We start from the raw sequence: 13,872 nt of genomic DNA, 5'->3' as shown, positions 1-13,872 counted from the left end.
ACTTGCGCATGAATACATTATATTTTGAAACAAATTATCGTTATTTTTTGTAAATACAATTTTTTTGGGTTATATTTCATGATTATGAACGAAACTGTATATTGCTATATATAAAAATTTCACATTATTGATTAACAAAATGGATTGATATTTTCTCTATTGAGCTATCGGAATTGAATCAAATCTATTATACATTTTTAAGAGATTTGATTTGTCAAGTTATATCTTAATCCTACTTACATATGTGGGTCAATTTTTTATACGAATTTTTGAAGATAATAAAATATATATAGTTTAATTAAATCACGGGAAAAGGACAAATCGAATTATCGTAAATGGTATGTAAATACCCTCCATCATACTTTTGAGACATTGATGTCTCTGTCGTTCAAAACTAGAGTATATATACGTTTTGTACTAACAAACATACATGTATCATAATCTTATCCACCGACCCGACATTTATTGAATATTAGATCGACGGATAAGATTGCGTCATGTGTCCTTATTTAGTCTTCTGTTAGAGTGAAGGGCATATATGCTCTAGTTTTTGAATAAGTGGACACTAATGTCCCAAAAGTATAACGAAGAATATCCGCATACCATTTACGATAATTCGAGGGTACATTTGTCCTTTTCCCCAAAAATCATTGAACTCTAATGAAATTATTTCCGCCGATGTAGCTGTGCCCCTCAAACCACAATAGTAAACTCTTTGCTAAGCAATGACGCCTACTTCTTCTTCATCAAGGGATTAAAAATGGATTAGTATAAAATAATTGAATAGAAATTTTTATAGGTCAATTGTAATTCGATTAATTTTACTTTAATTATTGCACTAAGAAAGAAAAACAGATATATAATTGACTAGTGTGCTCTTTCTGTTTCCCCTTTTCCCTTTCTGATGATGAAAATTAGGCAATGTTTCTTTTATGTAGAGAATCACTAATCCTTCTTTTCTTAATCCTCTTTTTTATCTTACACTAACCGACCATTTGAGTTTTCTATATGTTTTTATCATTGTAATAGTTGATACAACTCCAAGATTAATCCTAACATAATATTAAAGAACAATTCGACACATGGCATACCAACCAACATTTATTTCTAGGATCCCTTTGTTATGACATAGATAAAGATTCGAGAGAGAAAAATATCATAAAAGATAATGATAGCATAATATATAATGTATGAATACTCTATAATCAGTTAAAATTTTATTACAAGTAAAACGTCATGTCTTTTATCATCGTAATTGAATTTTAGACTATACATCGATGATTACAAACGAAAATAAATGAAAAGGCAAATGACAATTTGGGAGAATATATGTTGATAAAATTAGATAGAAGACAAAGGGAACATTGATTAAAGTGGAATGAAAAAGTGGGGCTAAGGGGAACATGATAAGAAAAGATTGATTAGTTGTAATCACATAGGTTTTGAGAAATGTTAAAAAATGATATTGGTGTCATAGCAACAAGGGTTGGACAATCATATCTTTAAATATTGTGATGATGAGCAAGTCATAGGGGTATGTTTAAGGGTCCTAACGTGGCTATTGAAGAAAACACGGCCGGCTTAGTGGTGGATTGCCTACTACTTGAGCTATCATTCCTTTAAATTCACCAATGCCAACATCATCATAACCCTAGGTGTCATTCCCCCATAACAAAATACTCCCATCTCGTTTAAAGTGACAGAAAAAAAATTATTATTATCACAAAAAATATAAAGAAACAATAATATTTTATTGACAATAGTTGATGCGGATATAATTTTGTTCTTTCTCTAATTTTTCTCTCTGAATTTCTCCGTAATTGAGGTGTTATTAGTTAGCAGCGTATTTCTAGCACATAAAAGGGCATATCTTAATCGAATTTTCGAGATATCTCTTCCCGTTATATAGAATCTATCGACCAACAAAATAGGCTAAGCAATGTTATAATTACTTATACCTTGTCCTAAAAATAAAATTAAAATTTGAGATCTTAAATTTAAATTATATTCGTTTGAACATGCAAGAATTAAAAATCATTAAAAATCTGTATTTTTTCAAAAAAGAAAATTAGATGTTTGAATTTAATGGCATTAGGTGGTTTGATATAATGTAAAGATATTTCATAGTTTGAAGAAGTTGTTAGGTTTATTATATATTTTGATGCAATGTAACTATATTTGTGATTTGATGGAATATTATGACAATCGATGATTTGATGCGATGTAGAGATATATTGTAATTTGATGTAATATAATAAATTTTATTATCTTACAATATAATGATTATTGTATTTCTATTTAGAATTAAATTATATAAAATAACCCACTAAATTGCTTAAATATGGCTCGAAATGTACCTATATATCGTGACTCGTGACTTAGATCATGTTCATTTTTATAACTTCAACAAATTGCTTGTATTTTTCTCATTTTAACAAATTAATATAAAATTATTTTTATTATTTTTCAAACTTGTTAAATTATTTATAGTTAAATTTAAAGTGTACTTAATATGAGTTAATAGTATATATATAAAAAAAATTAAAAATAAACCTTATAATTATTTCTGTGCAACGAAAATTTTCTAGTGCGGATGAATTTTGTATACATCCCTTTTGTTTCATTTTAATTTTTTTAAATTATTAGCTATGTTCATTTGTAGTATATATTTTCTGTGTGGTATTTAAATACACTAGTTTTATTTAAAAATTAAACAATATATACCTAAATATTAGATCAAGGTGTTTTAACCTCTGTACCTCAAAAACTACATGTAAGTCACTATAAAAAGTAAGGTAATTATATTTTACATAAAATCAGAACATTCTTCTCACAATAGATAATACAATTTGTTTTTTACAATAACAAAAAATATAGCATTCTACTGCTCTAAAATATTTTTTGCTAGCTTAAATTTATATTATATCAACACATCCCACATTTAACTCTTTTTTTTTTCTTTTCCTTTTTCATGTAAACTATTGTCTTTTCACGTTGAAAGACTTATCAAGTGTACCTTTGTATACTCACGGTCTTACAATAATAATGTCATATAAATCATAGAATCCATGTCACAATTTCTTTTATTATTTATGTCGACCATCTATTTATTCTTGTAACATGTATTAATTAATTCTTTTGGATATAACAAAACAGACTAATTTAAAAGTTTATAATCTTCAAAAACAATGTCGTGTAAGTGTATATTATAAAATAAAATAAAAAACTCCATACTTTTAAGCGCATTTTGTTAGATTTGTAATCTTCATGATTGTGCCCTTCTTTGCTAGAAGTTGGCATATTGGTTCGCCTTTCTCCAAAGGAAAAATTACATAAATTAATATATTTTAAAAAATAATTACTGATTTTAGCGATATTTTTTATTTATTACCATTTATAGTAATGCTTTGTTAAATCTATAATATATATTAAAAGTGAATTATGTATGCAATATATATGAATTATAATTGTTCTTTGAAATATATCATGTTCGTTTGGTAAAAGATTGTCACATTGTATTATAAGTGTATTAAAATGTGTGATAAATGTATTATTCATCATTAAAATTTGTATTATGTGTGAATAATAAATTGTTCTTTGTAATATATATTAAAGTTGTATTATAAATGAATTAAAAGTGATCAAGTGAAAAAAAAATATTATTACTATAAATGGTAAATATTTTTTTATTATAGTATATTTATGTAAATTTCTCCAAATGTATTTAATAAAAATATATATAGGTGTGTACTACTATGATTAAATCAAAAAATCAAATCAAATTAACTCGAATTTTAATTTGAATTTTTGGTTTAATTTTCATTTTATAATTTACTTTGTTTTGTTTTTTGGTTTGGTTTCAGATTTAGAAAAATGAAAATCGAAAAACTGAAAAATCGAATTATATATATATATATATATATAAATATATATAATTTTTTAAAAGTTGCGAATATAACTTTGTTATGTTTCTAATTATTGACATACAAAACCAAAAAGAGAAAAACCAAACCCAACCAAATTTATTTGGATTCGAATTGGGTTACACTTCTTCAAAACTGAAAATAAAAAATCTAAATCGAATAGTATAAAACCAAACCAAACCAAAAAACCGAATGCAATCCCCTAATCATATATACAATCTTCAATAATAGCTCTAAGAAAACGATATTGCATGTCTTCATCCTGAATATAACAAATAGACAATTTGTTTCCTCCTCGAATTCTTGGTTGCCCATTGTTTTAGCTATGTTTAGTTTCTTTGTTTATGCTAATTAGGATTAATTATTTCTATACTCAAAACAAATCACCATGGGTGGGACTCGAGCAATACGTGTGATAAAGATTGCTCTAATGTAACTAAACATTCTCATTCCTTTTTAATATCTTTATTATTTCTTTATTAATGGTCGGTTTTGTTCTTCTAGAAAAAAAATATTGCACTAAGGATTAGGTTTATTCTACTAATTATAATTATTGATAGGATTAGGTTATTTATTTACTAGCTACAATTCTCTTCCATCTCACACTCAATTAATAGAGATCTTACTATTCCCATAATCTAAGAAATTGAGTGCAATCTATTTTGGAATATAGTAACAATACTATGCTCTTTTTAAAAAAATTATTATAATATGCAAACTGGATTTTATGGAGATCTACATTGATGAGGTTTCTTTTTAGGTTAACATGCTTTTTATTCTATTACAAATATGAATCATTTTGGTGTTTTTTTTTTATAAAAAACTTTAGTAGTCCCACATAAAAAAATTTACTGGGTTGGTAACTAATTGAAAAAAGTGGTGAAAAGCAATTAGCAATTTTGATGATATGAGCAAGGCTAAAATCCCGATTTATATTACTTTAGAATAAAGAAGATTATCTCCTTATAAGGTTATAAGAAAATTATATATTGTAAAATATTAAACATGGTAAGTATTATACATATAGTAAATACAAATAAAAAAGATCTTATATTAATTAATATTATGTAATGGGAATGTACAACTATCCCTTCAAAATCTCAGAGACACACTTATACTATATTAAGATCCTATTACCCCTGAACTTATTTTATTAATAATTTTGCTATCCCTTTTCGGCCTACGTGGCACTATTTTATGGGCCTTAACGCTGATTGACTCAATAACTATATATGGTAGGTAGAAACTGTAATTGATGTAATTAACATTTTCTAACTTGCTATGTTTTGTTGGGAAAGATTAATTAGAATAAATTTTTAAATGAAATTTTCGAGCCATTTTTTGTTTTCATCGCAAAATAAGAAATTAAGATATAATTCTACTCGATAATGAAGCTAAACTATGGAACTTCCTGCCGATGAATGTTCCATCTCCTTATAAAAGATAACAATCTGATTAAATTAGAGTGAAAGTTACATATATATTCAAGTATATATTTTTTTTACACAATCAAATTATCAAAAAAAGTATGCATCAATTTTTCATTTAATTTTATAAGCTCGAGCATTAAAAAGTACTTATATTATATACTTAATACATACAATAAGTGATGTGACACACTAACATGTGTCTTCGTTATGGTCTACCCCCTTACTCCAAACCTTAGGACTTAACTCCATTTTTAGAATTTTAAGAAAGAAATTATTATCTCTAACTATCCAATTGTTGTGTATTTTTATAATTTATCACCAAATTATAGTAAATTAATATGATTTTGATGTTTATATTGAATTTAATTCTTTTTTTTCTATACGAATATTTTATAGCATCAATCAAAATATTATCTTAAAATCGCTTTGATCCTCCTTATCATTATCTCAATTACCCTAATCCGTGGTAGTTAAATAATTCAATGATATGATTTCATTTGTTTTCTTATATTTCACTAGCATAAATATGAGATAACTTTTGGCTACGAAGGTTAAACATATAAAAAGTGAATATATCTAGTTGGCTTTCCAAATTTATATACATAATAATCGTAGTAGCATATTATATTCAAGATTGAAATGATGATAGCTTCACGGATGTTCCATACATTTCATTGGCCTACAATGCAAAGACAAAATAATCCCACAAATATAAGAACCATATCTCTGAATCTAACCCTGCTGCTGGACTCAGTTCAAAAAAGCAATAAATGTATGTTTTTAAAGGTAACAAAAGAATCCATATTTTAATTGCAATTATCTCATTTTGATTCTCTGGCCTGTTTAAAAGGATCCAAAGATTATAAAAAAAAAATAAAATTAATCCAAGTCATCTATTTAAAAGTATAAAAGATGAGCATAAACAAATTGATTTTATCTAGTACAAAATTTTATTTTACTTTTTTTGGGGCAAATCTACAAACACAAATCGAATGAAATGATTCTTTGTTTGTCCATTTGTTGGGTACTTAGGCATCAAATACTATATTTATTTGCAGCAAAAAGAACATTTCTTTTTTGTGTTTTCTTTATAGCACATGACTAGTAGGACCCCTTTTAATAGGTCCCAAACACTTAAAAAACAAGTATACTTAACTTTTTTTCCCTCTTTGATATACAAAAAAACATGCATTTTCTTGAAACTTAAACGTATCTTTGTGGACCAGGGACGGAACTAGAAAGGGTCAAGTATTCGGTAAAAAATTACACTGAAGACAATATATTTATATAAGTAAATATATTATTGTTGGAAAATAAAGATTTACAACATCAACTAAGCAAACTAAATCAAGAAAATCAATTAAGAATCTACTCCTATAATTAAGTTAGCTATATATGGAAGATACATTATTTACTGTAGCGCATATATATTTAATTTAGCTTTTTATAGTGATTTTACTTTTTATATTTCGAACCTGAAAAGTCTGGCTCGGCCGCTGTTTGCAGACACATTAGATGCCATCCATACCTTGTGCAGTGTCCTTTTCATTCAATCTAAATAGGGATACGCAATGTTTGCCTTTCTTCAACAAACGGGTGTGCCACTAGTAAGTAACCAAAGGTATTAACCCCATACATGGAAAACTTATCCTTAATCATAAATGCTAAAATAATATGTTTGATGAAAAAAGCAACTGTTAAGAAAAGTTCAAAGATTGAGGAAATCTTTCTTTTTTCTTATGACTTTTTCTATTCAACTTGTCATATATATGTGATGGCTGGCAGGCTTTTTTTTTTTTTAATATATAGACTATAGTCTTATATTATATTTATTAACACTACTAAACTAAAGATACCCAAACAAAAGGGAACTAAAAAGAAAAAATCCTTCAAATTCTTCCACTTAAAAGTAGTCAGTCTTCATACGGTTTCTTTACCACTCAATATAAGTTGACTCTACCACTCATATAATCTTTAAATTTCCTCCTCAATTCTTCATTCTTCACACACACACAAAAAAAAATCATTTCTTCCAATTTTTTTTTAATTGAAAAGATGACATGCCAAAGCTTAGTATTAACTCGAAAAACGAACGTTTTGTTGGTAAGAAGCTTTACAATTTTGGTACTAATATGGATAGTTATGAAGCCAGAAGTTTGTTTCTCTAGTGCCTTGTCTTCATTGAAGGCTCTTCATTTACAAGGCTATATAACTTTTGAAAACAATGAATTTGCATCCCGAGATTTCGGGAATCAAATTCACTCACATCCTTTAGCAGTAACACATCCGAAATCTGTTACTGACATTTCAGAGATAGTAACACATGTCTGGCAAATGGGCCCGGCCTCAGAACTGACCGTGGCAGCAAGAGGCCACGGTCATTCTCTTCAAGGCCAGGCCCAAACGCGCGGAGGAGTCATAATCAATATGGAATCATTGCAGCAGGATCAAGAAATGCAAGTTTACTACAACGGAGTAAAATTCCCTTATGTTGATGTCTCAGCTGGTGAATTGTGGATAAACATATTGCATGAGACATTGAAATATGGATTAGCACCAAAATCCTGGACTGATTATCTACACCTTACTGTTGGAGGTACTCTGTCTAATGCTGGCATCAGTGGACAGGCATTTCGTCACGGCCCTCAAATCAGTAATGTCCACCAGCTGGAAGTTGTAACAGGTTTGCTAAAACGAATTGATTTTCAACAAACATCGAAATTTCAGCACGTGACCTAATTCGACATACGATGAATATTGGATTCATTGCAGGAAAAGGAGAAGTACTAATTTGTTCACAAGAACAGAATGCTGACCTCTTTCATGCTGTTCTTGGAGGACTTGGTCAGTTTGGCATAATAACTAAAGCAAGAATCTCACTCGAAAGAGCCCCGAAAATGGTAAATTATAAATATCATAAGAGTTGAAGCTATTGTGTTTTTCGAGTTTTATTATTATTGAACATGTTGTTGCTTCGTTTTTTCAACAGGTGAAATGGATAAGAGTGTTGTACTCTGATTTCTCCGCATTTGCTAGAGATCAAGAGCGTTTGATATCTGCATTGAAAACATTCGATTACATAGAAGGACTTGTGATTAAGAACAAAACAGGTTTACTGAATAACTGGAGAACATCTTTTGACCCTCAAGATCCTGTTCAAGCAAGCCACTTTGTATCAGATGGAAGAACACTCTATTGCCTTGAACTAACCAAAAATTTATACCCCGAAAAATTCGATACAGTAAATCAGGTAAGACATGTTCATATACTTGAAACAGGGCTAATTTTTTTTTGTATGAAACAACTCTCACATATAAAATGCTTGTTGTTTTTACACAGGAAATTGAAGACTTATTATCCCAACTAAGTTATATTCCATCAACACTTTTCATGTCAGAAGTTCCATACATAGATTTTTTAGACAGAGTTCATGCATCAGAGCTAATACTTCGATCGAAAGGACTTTGGGATCTTCCACATCCATGGCTCAATCTTCTAGTCCCTAAAAGCAAAATACAACACTTTGCTAATGAAGTTTTTGGCAACATACTAAGTGATACAAACAATGGACCTGTTCTTGTCTATCCAGTTCATAAATCAAAGTAATTTTAACGTTCCGCGTCTACATAAAAATTCTACTACTTCTTGTACAATGAATTGACATGTTTACTTTCTTTCTTTTTTCAGGGTGGATAACAGAACTTCATTTGTTTGTCCAGATGAAGATATTATCTATCTTGTAGCCTTTTTATCCCATGCAAATCCTTCATCTAGCGGAACGGACAGTTTACAACATGTTTTAACTCAGAACAAAAGAATATTAGACTTCTGTGAGGTGTCACACCTTGGAGTGAAGCAATATTTGCCTCATTACACAACACAGGAACAATGGAGGAAACACTTTGGTCCAAAATGGGATGTTTTTGTACAGAGGAAGTCTGTTTATGACCCTTTAGCTATGCTTGCTCCTGGACAGAATATCTTCCAAAAAGCAGTATCAGTTTCATAACAAATGTTGTTATTTGAAACTGATAGCAACGACTAATTCTACGTTAGGTAAATATGCAGCACGATCGAATAGAAAATGAATTCTACTTGGTTGTAGCCAATGTAAAATGTGAATAATAGCTATTAACTTCATATACTATTTCTTATGCCTTTTCTGCACATGTAAGTTTAAGAGAAGGCTAGCTACACTATTAGGCAAAAAGAAAGTAATGTATCAAGATGCAATAGGAGAAAAATATTGACACAAATGTATGAATTCTTTCATTAATACTCATGGTATTGTATCTCCTGTATTGATTTTCAAGTGGTCTGATACTATAAGAATGTTACATATGCAGCAAAATCAAGAAGACAATTCAATAACCGCGAAAATCAAGCATTCATTAGAACTATAACACATCACAGTGCTTAACTCTCTGACAGTCATTTCATTAAAACAGGACTTTAACCTACATGATTTCATCATACAACAATAACTTGAGAAGCACAATCACGAGATGAAACAACGATTAGTTAATAACAAGAATTTGGCTGAAAGGGTTCGAATTATTATATCTATATTACTATATATTGCAGAGCAATAAAATCATATGCATGAACTAATTAACATCATTTTTTGTTCTTGATTTTTAGTTAATTTCTTCTTGCTTTCTTGCTTCCGATCACAAGAAAGCAAGAGAAGAAAATCACAAGTCTATGATATTATTGTCCCAAAAGAGCCATAAACTTTTTTGCGACTATTATTTACTTTTTAGTTCTTTTTTTGTCACTTCTAGTTATACAACCTAGAAAGAAAATGGCTGACCTGCAATACAGCCTTTTCCAAGATTACTCCGTACCAATTTAAATACGCGTTTGAATATGCGAATTCATTTTGTCACTTAAAATCAGTATTTAGACATGCAATTTTTCTCATGATGAGAAGAAATTTCAAATTCTCCAAAAAAAGACTTGATATGAGAACTTCGTGCTATAATTTCACATTATTCAAATATAAAAATTGTCCCAGTAATTAGTTCTATTATCTATCAGCTACCAAGCATTTATTTCATGCGTAAACAAAATTTATAGTTGATATTATTCCTGTGACTAACCTGTAAACTATTATTGATGAACATGACTTTTCAATAAAAAGTAAGAGCTCTATGCTACAAATCTTGTTCAGTTTTACTTTTTTATTGAACTAAAGTTCGATTAATAACTATTGCATTTTTTAAAATAGCAATTATACTTTTGCTATGAACTTTTGGTTATTTGGTAAGATTATATTAAAAATTGAGTCAAGTTTGATAATTTTCACAACTTATGAATTTTTATGAGCAAATAATACAACTTAAAAATTCAATTATATGTCCAAACAAAATTTCGAGTGTGTTGTAAACATGTTAACATTTATGTCAAATGGTTTCATAATGCAAGGTTCTATTTATGAACAGTAATATTCCCTTGTTCAATCAAAAAAGAATGGTTATAAAGCATAAAGACTTGTTCTGATCAGAACCACCAAAGCTTTAACTGATTTTTCAAAAAATAGTTATAATCTTCTAGAAAAAAATCACAATCTTTGTTGTATAATAAATACTCAAGTATAGCAAAAATTCTTAGGGTCAATGAAGCCAGAGTTTGATTTATGATAACGATAATAACGATGCCTCAATATCAAAAAAGACTAGATACTCACTCGATCATATCAATCCTCATTGATAAGGCATCGCTAGTTCTTGGTAAGGGGGTTCAATTGGATTCCCTTACGCGTATGGTACAAACATAAAAAATAATGAACCTTTTTGACTATATATATATATAAACAGTTGAATTTACTTGATCTAAAGAAGTTGAGACCGACCATATGAATCCTTTTTTACGAACGCTCCGTTCTTCTATCACCTGAGGATCTCAATATATTTTCAATCCGATCAAGTCCACCCATTTGCTGCCACGATACTGATTATCTAACATGACAATCCGTATATGCAATGATGATAAGCAGATGGAATATTCCATAACTTTGTTAAATAACAATAAAATCAGATATTCGTAAATTGGGCGCCACTCAAAAACAGTGTTGACTAGTATATAATGATGAACCTGATTGAACAAATTCAATGGTTATAAAAATGAACTCTGAATACCAATGTTATTAGATAAGACTAAAAACGACCATATTACTAAATTCTAACTTGTTTGGAATTGAGATTTAAGGCCGTGTTTGGCACAATAGAAAATGTTTTACCTAAAAAATAAATAAATTCTTTACTTATTTTTTAGTGTTTTGATAAATAAGTAAAAACGAAACATCTCAAGTGCATTTATATCACTATTAGAAACATAGGTTTTCCGTCCGTCATGATTAATTAAAAATTTGTGCTATAAAACATGATTTTTCAACGCACTGAAGAAATGCATGATAAATTCTCACTGAAATACTGAGAAGCAACTCCTTATTTTTTTGTATGAAAACACTATGTATTACTATTTTTTTCTTGGTTTTTCTCACACATTCAATTAATATATGAATGTTTAGTAATGTATGTAAACTAACAAAATATTATGAGCATGCAATGGGGTGAGGAGTGTGGGTAGCATGATCAAGATATGGGGGTAGCTAGGGGGACGTTAATGGATAGAGAGGAGACGATAAACTTAAAAGTAACCTATCAAACTTGTTTTCTCTGCTTTTATCAAAAATATAATTTTTTTTAAAAAAAAATTATTTATAAAAATATTCTTATCAACCAAACACAGAAAAATATATACACGGAAAAATATATTTTTCTGATATACCAAATATATATTCCTTAGTATTTGTTGGTTGATAATGTGAAGGGTCGGTCAAAATGAGATGATACGATATTTGCATGTATTGGGCGGTGGCATGAAAGGTAGGCATTGAAATGCATGTGAACAAGTTTGAAAAAAGAGTACAACTTTAAACCATAAAAGGAAAATAGATGAATAAGGAATATATATATATATGAATGAACACCATTATGACAAAACTGACTATTACATCTGGTCGAGATTCCAATCGTTATACGTGGCACATCTAAGATTTTTATCAACAGAGAGTTTGAAAATATAGAATTTAAACTTAAATTTTAAAGCTTCGAAATCATTAAATTAACTTCTAATCTTATCTTCGTGAAATTCAAAATTTGTATATATACGCTAAAAAAATAATGTATTGTATTGGGTAACACCAATATTCTGCATATGACAAGGCTCACGAGGGGATAGAGTAGTATGAATGAGAGTCATGATCGAACATTATGCTTGCTTAATGAACTTAGTTAAGAATTAAAAGAGAAATTTTTGCATATATAGCCACTCAAAAGAATCATAATTACACTCCATAGCTATAGTTTGTTAATTACGATTTGTAGATATATGTTATAGGGAGGAGAGTGGTGAGCGAGACTGGGAGAGGGAGGAGAGAGGCGAGCAAGAGAGGACAGAGAGTGGGAGAGAGATGAATTGTATATATATATTAGTTAGATAATTCTATATTATACATACGTATTTGTACATTCTGGCAAGAGAGATTGGGAAAGGGGGGAGAGAGGCGAGGGAGAGAGGACAATAATTTGTATAATTCACATCTCGTTTTTATGATTCATATGTTTTTTTATAATTAGGTAATATAAAGTATGGAATTATACAAATATTAAAAAAAAAACTCGAAATAATAAATTGATACAAACATAAACGTATGAACTTTAAACAATTATACAAAATATATTATACAAATTACATTATATAAATTATATTATACAAAATCCAAAAAGTACACGTTTATACAAACTTTAAAAAGTTCTACACAAAAAAGATTGAAGGTAAAATGATGATAAAACTGAAAAAACCCAAAGAAATCATCGCCATATGCAAATACAAATCAAACAAAGGGAAAATTGTATATAATGGCAAACTATTAATTCAAATTAAATGTTATAACTAGAGTTTGATATAATTGTGCCCGTAGCAAAGATGCTGTCAGTCGCCTCTCTCCCTTGAACTCTCGCTCGCCACGCTTTCCCTCTCTCGCTCGATACTCTCCTCCTCGCCATCTCGCTTTATACAAACAAAAATGTATAAATTGTGTTTCTGTTTGTATAAAGCAAGAGAAAATTGTATATACACATGCAAATACATATATTTTCGTCCTATATACTTATAATTATACAATAAAAATATTTTCCTACCCACTTTTCTTTTGTTTTTCTCTCTGTCTTTTTACACAAACACAAATTACAAAAAATACAACGTATAATTTATGTTTGTATAAAGCTAGAGAGATACCGATATTTGATGTACAAACGTTTTATTTCAATTCAATTATATACAAATTCAAATTTTATACAGATATACAAACACATAAAATAAAATCGAGAGGATGTCAATGATTTATAGCACTTTATACAAATGGTCTGCCAGCGAAATTATATGAATCTGAAGAGGAGCCAGCGAATTATACAATTGTTTCTTTTGTATATATATATATATATATATATATA

General features: G+C 28.9%; 1 protein-coding gene across 1 annotated transcript; it reads left to right on the top strand.

Annotated features, from left to right (window-relative positions):
• Window positions 1-7,198: 7,198 nt before the first annotated feature.
• On the top strand, window positions 7,199-9,658 carry LOC107015845 (cytokinin dehydrogenase 6). The gene is made up of 5 exons (XM_015216267.2): window positions 7,199-8,036; window positions 8,126-8,253; window positions 8,343-8,603; window positions 8,693-8,955; window positions 9,041-9,658. Exons 1-5 carry the CDS (start codon window positions 7,409-7,411, stop codon window positions 9,360-9,362), a joined length of 1,602 nt encoding a protein of 533 aa, XP_015071753.1. The 5' UTR covers window positions 7,199-7,408; the 3' UTR covers window positions 9,363-9,658.
• Window positions 9,659-13,872: the final 4,214 nt, after the last annotated feature.

The sequence above is a fragment of the Solanum pennellii genome, chromosome 1 (genome assembly GCF_001406875.1).
Source record: "Solanum pennellii chromosome 1, SPENNV200".
Lineage (NCBI taxonomy): Eukaryota > Viridiplantae > Streptophyta > Magnoliopsida > Solanales > Solanaceae > Solanum > Solanum pennellii.
The sequence above is the reverse complement of the archived record's forward strand: the minus strand, read 5'-3'. Positions and strand labels throughout refer to the sequence as shown.